The 11,886-nt window shown below is 38.3% G+C and overlaps 1 protein-coding gene across 1 annotated transcript in view; it reads left to right on the forward strand.

Moving 5' to 3' along the window:
* Positions 1 to 454: 454 nt before the first annotated feature.
* The window catches only part of PRMT7 (protein arginine methyltransferase 7), an 18,509-nt gene continuing 7,077 nt past the window's right edge, over positions 455 to 11,886 (forward strand). The window contains exons 1-11 of the mRNA XM_010283440.1: positions 455 to 597; positions 1,429 to 1,465; positions 2,804 to 2,953; positions 4,314 to 4,422; positions 4,762 to 4,874; positions 6,051 to 6,292; positions 6,435 to 6,612; positions 7,714 to 7,841; positions 9,374 to 9,515; positions 10,011 to 10,094; positions 11,315 to 11,362. Of these exons, the coding sequence (XP_010281742.1) occupies positions 503 to 597; positions 1,429 to 1,465; positions 2,804 to 2,953; positions 4,314 to 4,422; positions 4,762 to 4,874; positions 6,051 to 6,292; positions 6,435 to 6,612; positions 7,714 to 7,841; positions 9,374 to 9,515; positions 10,011 to 10,094; positions 11,315 to 11,362 (1,326 nt within the window). The 5' untranslated portion in view covers positions 455 to 502. The remainder of the gene's footprint in view (positions 598 to 1,428; positions 1,466 to 2,803; positions 2,954 to 4,313; positions 4,423 to 4,761; positions 4,875 to 6,050; positions 6,293 to 6,434; positions 6,613 to 7,713; positions 7,842 to 9,373; positions 9,516 to 10,010; positions 10,095 to 11,314; positions 11,363 to 11,886) is intronic.

The raw sequence follows: 11,886 nt of genomic DNA on the forward strand, positions 1-11,886 counted from the left end.
CGCGGGGAGCGTCGGGCATGTGCTTTGCTGCGGCCCGACCTCCCCACCACGGCCGTCGGTCCCAGTCGGGGAGGGCGCTGCAGCCGCCGGTCCCCTCGGGAGTTCGCAGGTCCCTCCTCGGACAGGGTGTAGGGACCCCCTGGAGAGGGTGGTTGGCCTCCCCCAGCCCGATGTGCTTCGCCTCGGGGGGAGGTGTTTTTCCTTGAGAATTTACTGGTAATTTTTTTTTTCCTGGGCTGAGTTTTGGAACAGGGCTGGGTGATAGATTTGAGCTTAAAACATCTGTGTAGAAAAGGTGTGAGGCAGTCACCAGTGCTTCTGGTCAAGTCGAGTGTAATAGGGAAAGTATATATACGTTTTCAGAGCTGAAGTGATGTCTGATGTTTTCGCTGGAAGTTTTGTGTTTTGTTGGTTTTTTTACAGACAGTATTTGGGGTGTTATACTGAAGCCAAAGCAGCAAAACTGCACATAATACATAAGTAACGCAAATTGAGGTTGATCATGAAGACCTTTTGTGGAAGAGCTAATCCAACTACTGGTGCAATGGAGTGGTTAGAAGAGGATGAGAACTATGACTACCATCAGGAAATTGCAAGGTATGCTGGAAAAAATAGCTTGTTGTTCCACTAAAGCTACAAACCCAACTTGTTTTTATGACAATTTTTTGGTTTCTCCCTGGAGAAGTTCCAAGGGCATGAGATGAACAGACTGTAGGACAGTCTAGATATTACAGTGCCCTGTGTTGTGCAGGGCAGAACTGTAAATTTAGAGTTTTGTAAAGTATTCTTCCAAGTAGTTTCCTTCTAAATTTTTGTAAACATTTTCTGAGGTGCTTATCTTAATGCTGACGGTGACGGAGTTGTGGCAAAATACATTGACTAAATTTCTTTTAAATTCCCAGTGAAACAAATATTTGCCAATTGTCTGTTCCTGTAGTAACTTTTAAGAGTTTAACGTAACAGCCAGAGAAGTTGGAAAGATTAGATTTTGGGGTATCTTTAAGTTGTGCAACCCGTAAAGAAATGGGGACCAAAGAAACTTAAATCTTGGTAACAAATGATAGACCGTTAGTAGGCTGTCTTTCATGGCTATGCATTGCTTTGTATGAACCTCTCTCTGTCCTAGCTATTATTTCACAGTTGTTTGTCCATAGGTGTATGTATTGGGTCCGTTGCTGAAGAGAGGATATATGCCAGCGGTTCATTAGTTTATTCATATACTGGTGAGCAGATCACTGAAATGACACTATTCCTTAGATTTGGGAAACAGTTCATATCCTCAAAGAGCGTGTCAGTTATCTGTGCATTTATGGGCCATGGGGACCAGTTGCCTTAGTAAGAGGAAACAAAGGAGGCTATATAAGATCAAGCAGTTTTGTTGTGCTTTGCAGTATGTGGTATTTTTTGACTGGCATTTTTTTGTTGTAGGTCACGCTATGCAGATATGCTTCACGATAAAGACAGAGTAAGTACAGAAGCAAAAAACTTTTGAATGGTGAGAAAGTACCCATTTCCTTTCTCTTGAATAGCTGTCACTGCTTGATTATACAGATTTCTATGAGAGATGGAACTACCAAATTTGTACCCTTTAAGATAACCAGACCTGCTCTTAGATCAACAGATGCCTTCTTACAGCTGGTTGTTTATTGCAGAACATGGTATTTACATTCAGTAGCTGATTTTGCTGTTCTGTTTGACATTTTTGACAGAGCGCTCATTAGATGAAATTTCAAAGACTGTAAATGTGAATCTAGGCTTCTGATTTTTTTAGAAATGTAAATAAAGTCTATCTTTATTCTTTCGTGGTATTTTTAGCTCTTATTTACTGCTTAGGATTGAGAAGAAAATTGAGATACCATATCTACAGGCATGATAAAGTCTGGAGTGAATGTTTTAAATGTTCTTTCTACTCTAGCCAGTCAGTCAACCATTTTGTCAATAACCTTTTTAACAACTTTTATGGTGCATACACTATGAGTCTTGAATCCATATTGAATTGTAACATGCCAGTGGGATCAAGCATTTAATAAGCCATGTAGAGACAGCAAGTTGTGTCTTTAAGTAATTAAAACAAGTCTACTGGAATTATATATCAACAGCATTAACTAGAATTGTTCAGAAAGATCCAGCAGACCTTCCAAATTTATAGTGTCTAAAGATACTGTATTCTTTGGAAAGGCTTGATAAGTAATTTGGAAAGGAATGTCTTACAATAGGCTGTTGCAAAGTAAATATAAGCATATGTTTTAATAGGTATACTGTAGCTGACAGATGACAGCATGTGTTTTTTTTTTCCTGTTGTTAGTGCTGGTATGCTTGTAGCCCCACTTAATGGCACATAACCAAAAGTCAGTATTTACGCGTTGCTTCTCATGTATGGATGTTTTTCAGTAGATGTAGAGAGGAATCTAAATCCAAGATATATTAGCACTTTTGCTGTCATAGGCACTGTATGACTATTTGAGTGGTGCTGCAGGGGAAAAGTAATCAGAAAAACAGTAGTTTATTTGCTCCAGGAAATACTTTGCATTTGTAAATTATGCATGTGCTATAAATAGCTGACTGATCAATGATGATGTGAATATTGTGATAAAAATTGATGTACTTTAAATGGACTGTTCCCTCCAGAAACGCTTGCTTTTGCTGAAAGTGGCTTTGGTGTGACTGTATAGCATAAAGAATGCTTGTAGGCCTCTTTCTGATTATAAACTCATAATCGAAGAATGCAAGATTTCTGCACAAAAGCTAAAAGAATAAATGGATAAAAGGTTGATGATCTCTTTTTCTTTTTTCTTCCTCACAGAATGTAAAGTATTACCAAGGTATTCGTGCTGCAGTGAGCAGAGTAAAAGAAAGAGGTGAGAAAGCCATTGTTCTAGACATAGGGACTGGCACAGGGCTCCTGTCTATGATGGCAGCTTCTGCAGGTGCAGATTTCTGCTATGCGATTGAGGTAAGGATTTGTTACGGCTTGCACGTACTTCTGCTTGTGTTTTCATAGCCTTGTTTTAGAGCTGCAGTGCAGTTGTTCTGTCTGCATCATCAGTGGTGTGGATGCATTTGCTATTTTGTATTGTGGCTTCTGAAGTGTGAGCTTGATGTTTTTGTGTGTCAAAAAAACTTGGATCTTACAAGAATATGGTCGAAAAGGTGTAGTATATTTTGAATTTTTGGGACAGTTTCTGGAAATGTACAGATTAAAGTTACTAGTCAAGTTTTACAGTATTCTGTCTTCTCTACTTATCAAAACTCTAGTGTAATATGGAAAACTTTAAGCAAGTTTTTGAAAAATGTAAATATTCTCTAGATCTTCATAAGTTTCAACTCTTGGGTATGAGTTCTCAGATCACTTAATCACCTCTTCGTGATTAGATAGAGCATCTCCATTTTTATTGGCAGTTAAGAAACATCCTGATGGTCATTAGCAGCCATTACTTATATTAAGGATAACAACAGGAACATTTTGGTCAGTTTAGCTTTTTATTAATGCATTTGAAGAAACAGAAGATTCACTTGTTAGTAGGCCATAATTGAAAGACTGCTGTGTGGTTTTTATCCAAGTAAAAATCTACTTTTTTTTTTAAATCTATGATTTTATCCTATGATCATAATTCAAAGACAGTCCTCTTCCATGTAGACACAGAAAGCAATCAGAGAGGGTTGTGCTGGTTTCCAAAGTGTACACAAATGTCTTAAGTAGTCAGATTGTATGGCTGAATAGAATATTTAAAATTTTTGAGCTTAAAAACTGAATATGGACACTAAGCCCTTCCAACACATTCTTCATCATTCTGTTATTTTCAAGCTATGTACTCTCTCTATTCTTCGTTCTGAAGGAAGCAAAAATTCTCTTCACAGTTATGTTGTTAATAAAAGCAGATTTTTGGCATACTTCAGTGATCATTTCAGTGCTGGTTGTTTTGGGTTCTTTTATCAATTAATTAGTTTATGTCTTGAGCACATAGAAGTTGCTTGGGGCCTCTCTTGCTGCATATATATCTTTATTTTTAAAAATAAACAAGTTTAATGTAAATGCTAAAATATTAATATGTATTTGTGTATTTCAAAAATTAAATTGGAGTAGCTTTTGGAGACAGCTGATACTCAATTTGGAACAGTGACATTGGAACTTTATGAGCTTTTGAAGTGAGACTTGCTGTCTAGTTTCATGGTGATGAACTTCAAACATAGGAAAAAATACAGAAGGTGTTAAATTTTTGCAGGGCTAAATAGACTGCATTTTGTGTTGGTGTCCTTTCATTTTTGAAAGCTATTGTTAGCTTACCAGTTTGTTATACTCTTGCTATTTACAGGTTTTCAAGCCCATGGCTAATGCTGCTGTGAAGATAGTGGAGAAAAATGGTTTTAGTGACAAGATCAAGGTAATCAACAAGCACTCCACTGAAGTCACAGTTGGCCCAGGTAAGAAAAATAGGCTAGGGTTAAAAAAATTTGTAAGTACCACAAAACCATGAAGGAATATGTCTTATTCTTCTATTCAGTCTCTTTTTAATTAAAACAAGCAGATCCTTTACTCTCTAGAAAGTAACATTGGAATTTTACTTCAAAAGGAAGTGTTGTAATAGTATTTCAGTAGTCATTTGTATTTCATAGTAAAAGTTTAAAGGAGAATAACTTGCAGTCTTCAGCAGGTTCTCTAACAGGAGTAAGTTTTTTGAATTAATTATGTTTTCAGGATAGCATCTTCCTGAAAGACTTTATATAACTCTTAATGGTACAATATTCAATTGTGTCTTTTAGATGGAGATATGCAGTGTCGTGCAAACATCCTGGTAACAGAATTATTTGATACAGAGCTGATAGGAGAAGGAGCTTTACCAACCTATGAGCATGCACACAAATACCTTGTGCAGGTGAGAAAATAGAAATTGGTAGTGTGTCACATTTGCCCCTAGAGAAACTCTTCTGTCTTTTTTGGAGTAGGGTAGAGATTATACTTGATTTAGGCTTCTGTATCTTTTGCAGATACACCATCAGCTGTGCTAATTTCTTATTCAGTAAATAATTTACTAGATTCATTCTTAGAATAAAGCTACTGGAATTCATATTGTAAATCACAGGCTCTGAAATTACACTTAGTTGCTTTCTGTTAAAACCAATAACTTGCTGGTTAACAAATGTCTTTCAGAAAAGGCATCCAGTTCTGATTCGGAGCTTTCCTTAGTAGTTTGTTCCAAGATGTTTTAAAAAACAAAATTCTCCTCCTAAATTTGATGGGCTTCACCTCCCAAGCATTAGTTCGTTCGTCTTTTTTTTTTTTCCTAAGGAGCTGTTGCTACTTGGCATGCCTTTTGCCTGTGGAAATACTTTAAACACTGTAATCAAATTAGTATCCAGGTTTTTTGACATACGGATATAGTTTTAGGGCTTTCTCTTTTACCCTTTCTAACTTTTTTCCTTTAACGAAAATGTGGGTGGCAAAACTTTATTTAGGTTTCTAGGTTTCATTTCACCAGTTTTACATACAAAGACAATAGCACTCCATAACTTTTTATTGCTCTCCATATATAACTCTAAATTGTAATTAGTCTTTTTTTGTAAAATCATTGTTCTTGGACTTCAGAGTTAGCTCTTTCTTCACAGTCTTTTTTTTAGAACAACGCATAAGTATTTGAGCCATTATTTTCCTTATTTACTCACTGCAATCACAAACTTTGTTTTAATGTTGATAGCTTAGTAGTTGTCTGCCTTGAGAAGCTCAAGATAGATCTCTTATTTCAGAATGAGAGTGGAAGTGCTAGTTTAACTGAGGCTAGTAAACTGATAATGTTGCATGGTTAATAAAGTAATCTGACCTTGCTGAACAACACTGAACAGGATAGATATGTGTATTGTATTGCACAGGTAGAGAGACAAAGAGAAAAGTGCTCTGGTGTTACAGAAGTCTCTGAAATAATTTATGTTCAAGATTTGAAAGCTCCCAGTCCAACTTTTCTTGAAATTGGTTCACATTTCAATTGATTTAATTCTCATGCATGTTAATAAGTCAAACTTGCTGAAGGCGTTTACCCTTTGTTTTGAATACTCAGGAAGGATGTGAGGCAGTGCCTCACAGGGCGACAGTGTATGTCCAATTGGTGGAATCCAAAAGAATGTGGTCCTGGAACAAACTGTTTCCTGTTCATGTCAAAGCAGAGAATCGTGAAAAAATTATTGCCTCCCCTTCAGAAATGGAGAACTGTCCAGGTGTTCCTTCTGTTTGTGATATCCAACTGAACCAGATGCCTTCGAGTGACTTCACTATCCTTAGTGATGTGGTGACAATGTTCAGGTAAGGTAGGCATTGTTCTTTTCAAAACAGAATTTTCCTGTTATGCCTTTGATGTAAGTTGTGTATTCAGCTTAAGAAGCCAATGAGAATTTCTGAAGAAAGCCGAACTATTTCTTTTTACAATTTTCATGCTTCTCTGCAGTGTGGATTTCAGTAAGCCAGTAAGGAGTGCTTCTACCTACTACAGAGTGCAGCTGGAGCCTGTAAAATCTGGCAAGGCCCAGGTCGTACTTTCATGGTGGGATATTGACATGGACCCCTCTGGGATGATAAATTGCACAATGGCTCCATACTGGGTAAAATCCACTTCTGCTTTCCAGGTAAAAAAATCTGAGCCTTCACATACTATAATCAGATGATTATCAGTAATTATTTTCAGTAAAGGCCGTATTGGGTGTTTTAGGCAGCTGTCCCTTAAACTGTATAGGAATTTTGCTAATATTTTATGTATTGGAAGGTGCTAAAGAAGCAAATCATAGCAATGTTAACTATAGTATGTACCCCTTTCAGGTTCTCTTTAATGTAAAACTTAAATGTAAGCTTTAATGCAAACTGAAGCTGTCTTCCAGATGTTTTTATTTTATTTCTTTTACTTTCAAGAAGTGAAAGATTTCCATGTATTTTTCCTTAACTAGTCTCTATCCCTGGTCAAAATATTAGCCTGTGGTTTACTTCCATGTAGTTCTATTAAATTTCACAATAAGTGTTAAGTTTATGCTAATACACTTATACTCCCATAAAAAAAGCTGGTGTGTGAAAATGCTGGGTTGATACTGGATAATTATTGCAACAGGATAATGAGATCACTATTAAATCAGATGCCTGTGTTTTTGTATGAATGTGTTTATTAATAGGATGAACTTAGTCAAAAGGAAGCTACAAAATGATTGTTTGCTCTTACGTGTTTGAGAACAAAATTTGAAACTATCAAGCTTCAGGGCTTTTGGTCTGCTTAAAACGTCTGATCAGCTTGGAACATTTGCAATGCAGAAAATAGCTTTTTGAAACACAGATTAGTTGTTCTGTCATCTCAGAGTGACACTGAGTGATGTCATTTGGTGCATGAGGCTGCAGCGACTGGTCACTGTCAGCAATTCAATACAGGTTTCTAACATAAGTGAACTGTAGAGGTGAAACAGCATTAATAAATGCAAAGTGTGTTGGATTTGTTTTTCATTTAATTAAAATACAAGCTTAGCTAGTCAGCAAGACAGTGGTCTCAGGCTTATTTTATTGTAAGAAATCGAGATAAAGTACATTTATTGGATATACGGTATTAGTCATTGTTCAGCCTTGCGAAGGTGAACAAGATTGTTTGAACTATGTGCCCATTCTTCCTAATTGATTTCCTGCAATTTGTTTACTTTCCATTTACTATTTATGAGTTACTTCCTAAGGTTTTGTTTATCAACCTTTTTCAGTGGAGAGATCACTGGATGCAGTGTGTATATTTTCTTCCACGTGAGGAGCCAGTTCTTCAGGGTGAGAAGGTGTACCTGACTGCCTGTCGTGATGAGTACTCTGTGTGGTATAAGCTGCAGAAAGCCAGGTAACAATACATGTGTGTGAAAAAGCGTGGTATTTTACTCCAAGCTCGAGTATTTGCTGCTCCTAGGGCAGCTATTTTGTAGAAGAGCAAGATAAGAACCTAAAGACAAGAAAATTATTAAAAGCCACTTCATGGGCAACACACAGGTGAAAAAAACACCTTATGCAGAAAAGTACAGTTGAAGTTTGGACTGCGGGCTCCTGCATTATACCTGGTGGCACTCTGTGACAGAGAAACAAAACACACTCATGATTGGTTTCTGAAAATCCTAAAATAACCTCAGCTGAGCTGGCTTATAGGTAAAGGAGTGAAATAATTGCCATTCTGTCTCCATTTTCTGTTTTCCTAGTCAGCACTGTCTTTTTGAAATAAATGCCTTTTGCTCAAATTAAAAGGAGCTTAATCATGTTGGTTGTGATGAGCATAGCAGCTAACATTTTTAAAAATTAGTGCCACCTTTAAAAGTTAATGTCTGAATTTTATGTGCCTGTTTTACTTAGGAATCCAAATGAGTAAATTTTTTCTAAAAGATCAAATCCTGAAATAAGTAATCATAGAACCATTTAGGTTGGAAAAGACCTTTAAGATCATCAAGTCCAACAGTTAACCTAGCACTGTTAAGTCCATCAACCATGGACATGACATTCAACCATGTCCTGAAGCACCACATCTTCACGTCTTTTAAAAACCTCCAGGGATGGCGACTCAACCGCTTCCCTGGGCAGCCTGTTCCAATGCCTGACAGCCCTTTCAGTGAAGAAATTTTTCCTAACATCCAATTTCCTAAACCTCCCCTGGTACAATTTGAGGCCGTTTCCTCTTGCCCTACTGGGGGCTCTTCTTCCAAGTAACAACGAGACGAGACCAACATGCCCTCTCGCTACAACCTCCTTTCAGGTAGTTGTAGAGAGCGATGTGTGGCCTCACCAGTGCAGAGTACAGGGGCACAATCACTTCCCTACTCCTGCTGGCCACACTATTTCTGATACAGGCCAGGATGCTGTTGGCCACTTGGGCACACTGCCAGCCCACATTCAGCTGGCTGTTGACCAGCACCCCCTTCTCCGCTGGGCAGCTCTCCAGCCACTCCTCCCCAAGCCAGTAGTGGTGTATGGGGTTGTTGTGACCCAAGTGCAGGACCCAGCCCTGAGCCTTGCTTACCCTCATACAGCTGGCCTCAGCCCATCAATCCAGCCTGTCCAGATCCCTCTGCAGAGCCTTCCTACCCTCCAGCACATCAACACTCCCGCCCAACTTAGTGTCATCTGCAAACTTAGCATCACAGTTAGTGGGAAAGTTTGGAGAGTTTCTTTGGTTTGCCTTTTAAAAAAGGTGAAAATGGGCCCTTTCTCTTCTTTTCATTTGGAAATGCAAAGCTACAAAAACATCTCTGGGGAACTAGTAAATTTGAACAAGTAACAGTGGAGTCCGTACGCGTTAATGTGCGTATTAGCTAAAATGCATAAATGTACTTGTTTGCAAAAACATTTTACTGATGCTGTAGTTAATACTTCATTGAAATTTTTTTCCAGGGGAGAAGAGGAGAATAAAGCAGATGTTCGTGTTGAGAGTCCTGTTTGTAGATGTCAGGCTCATCTTCTTTGGAACAGACCACGCTTTGGGGAATTGAATGATCAGAACCGAACATGCCAATATATCCAGTCTTTGATGAAAGTGAGTGCATGTTGCCTGTACGTTTTTTGGCTTCTGTGATAGATTCATGTATTGTTTTATTTGCAGTAATTATTTATGGTATTTGTTTCTCCCTTGCTGACGGCCTTTGCTCACTAAATTACGTTATTTAGATCAGCAGATGTAAGTTATGTTTTGTTATGAAAACTTTGGTATTACTTGCTTTGAACTGTAAGCAGCCATTTTTGCATAGGGTTTTCTATCAGCTGTGTGTCTGTGTTAGAAGGAGTATTGGTAGTTGAATAAAGACACCCAGTACACTTTGTGCCAACTTTTTCTGACCTAAACCGAGGGGATTATATGGACATTTCTTAACTATTCTGTTCTGCTTGAAGTGGTTATATTAATCACTGTATTCCCCAGTCCTTATTTGATATGGAAGTGTATGAAGTGGGGAAAAAACGCCACCAAAATGTTTAGAATTTGAAAACTTTTTAATCTGGAATAGGAATAAAAATGACTATTTATTTTCTGTAGGTTCTGAAAACAGATAGTGTTTGCCTCTGTATCAGTGATGGCAGTCTGTTGCCTGTGCTGGCTCACTATCTTGGAGCAAAGCAGGTACAGTACTTCTTCCTGTTTTTATGATCTTTGCATTTTAGCTTTTTATTTTTAGTTCTCTTATATAGTTCAGCATTTCCAGCCCATTATTTAATTATTTCCAGTGCCTCTTCAGTGACAAGTGAGAAAGAGGCTCCATTTGTGTCGAAGTGGAGGTTAAATTCATCTCTGATCAAGCTGAAGTTTAGGGAGGTAATAATCACCAGTTTGATGCTTACCAATATGTAGCCTCGAATGAAAGTGGTGTTCCTCATGCCCCACCGATTCCTGTTTGCCATCTTGTATCTTGGTGCTTTCTACTGACCTAAACATCTGGCAATTTTTTTCTTCTTTTACGTTTGCAATTCCATAATTACATATATTATCTAGTCTGAAGTGGAGGGTCTGTAACAGCAAGATAGGAAGCAGTAAGAATACTGAGCCTGTGTGTAAATGAGAGCCGAGAGCTGCCTGGCTGTCTTACTTACGTATTTACCTTACTTCATGTGTTCTCTCGTGGGGCTCTTCAAACTAAAATCTACTATAGTTGGATTGAATATCTGGGAGTGTGTAGTGTAATATAATTCTGAGGAAATGCTAGGCAATTTATAGAAATAAACAAACATGCTGAGTTAAAATGGTGATCCATGGCCCCTGTATTTTTGTCTTCTGGCTAGTCACAGGTGACTACTGAGGAGAGAGGAAATGAATAGGGCAGGCAGAGATTTCCATAATATTTTCCTAGCCCTGTAGCAGCATATTGCCTAACTATTCACCATTTTGAATAAAACCTGAGTTTTTTATTACTTCAAAAGGCTGGTGTGCTGCATTGCACATCTGAGCTCTTTCCAGCTGGTACAGACAGATCATGCTAAACAGTGCTTAAAAGGAGTAATCGCTACTGGAGGTTGATTGATCACACTGGGAGTATGCTTGCGTTTGTTCAGGAGTAAATATATGCCTAGAACAAATGCTAATATGCTGCGTGCATCTTAAAAATGGAAAATAAATGTTTGCATTCTGTTGTTTTTTTCCTTGTGTGGCTGTGAGAACAGCATTATTTAGCCTGTATTTACTGGGGGTGTTTTTGTTATTGTTAAAAAGGTACATGACAGTGGGCTGTGAAATAGATGAACTGTGTTCACCAGGGCATCAAAATAGTTCCTTCATTGTTCATTTACATACTCTTTTAATTAAAAATTATAAAGCTAGTTTGACTAACTGTTGTGTATTTTCATTAGGTGTTTACGTTAGAAAACTCCGCTGTGTCCTGTTCTGTCATGGAAAAAGTGAGTATTCAGTTTTCTGTTCAAGCAGTAGATGAACTCATGGCATTTCTGAGGCCAGAGCTGCTGCCTTGGTTGTCCTTGCATCAATTGCTTGGAGGTTAAATGAGTTTAATGAACATATTTGATTATACAGTTTGACAAGAGGTGGGAGGTGGGATATGTTGGGGGCGCGGGGGGGAGTTATTTTTTTTCCCTGGTATTTGTACAGAGCTTTATGCAAATACTTGGAGGAATATAATATCCAATCTCACTGCTTTAGCCACAAGCTGAATAGGCCACTGTGGAAGTTGAGCTGAGCAGAGGGAATTACGGTTGCCAGTGCTTGATCCCTCCTTGCAGATGCCTGTGTTGGCTTGTCTGCTTGAGCTGCTGCTCTTCGACCCTCATTGCATTGGTGATAAAAGCCAAGCTGTTTGTTTCTTAGGATTCGTGGAATGTGAGAGCATCCCATAGCTTGTGCCAGTTTTACCAGGAAAGTGGCGTCAAGCGGCTCTGTCTTCCAGCTGAGAAAAGTCAGGAATGCC

The sequence above is a fragment of the Phaethon lepturus genome, unplaced genomic scaffold, assembly GCF_000687285.1.
Source record: "Phaethon lepturus isolate BGI_N335 unplaced genomic scaffold, ASM68728v1 scaffold14310, whole genome shotgun sequence".
In the NCBI taxonomy this organism is placed as follows: domain Eukaryota; kingdom Metazoa; phylum Chordata; class Aves; order Phaethontiformes; family Phaethontidae; genus Phaethon; species Phaethon lepturus.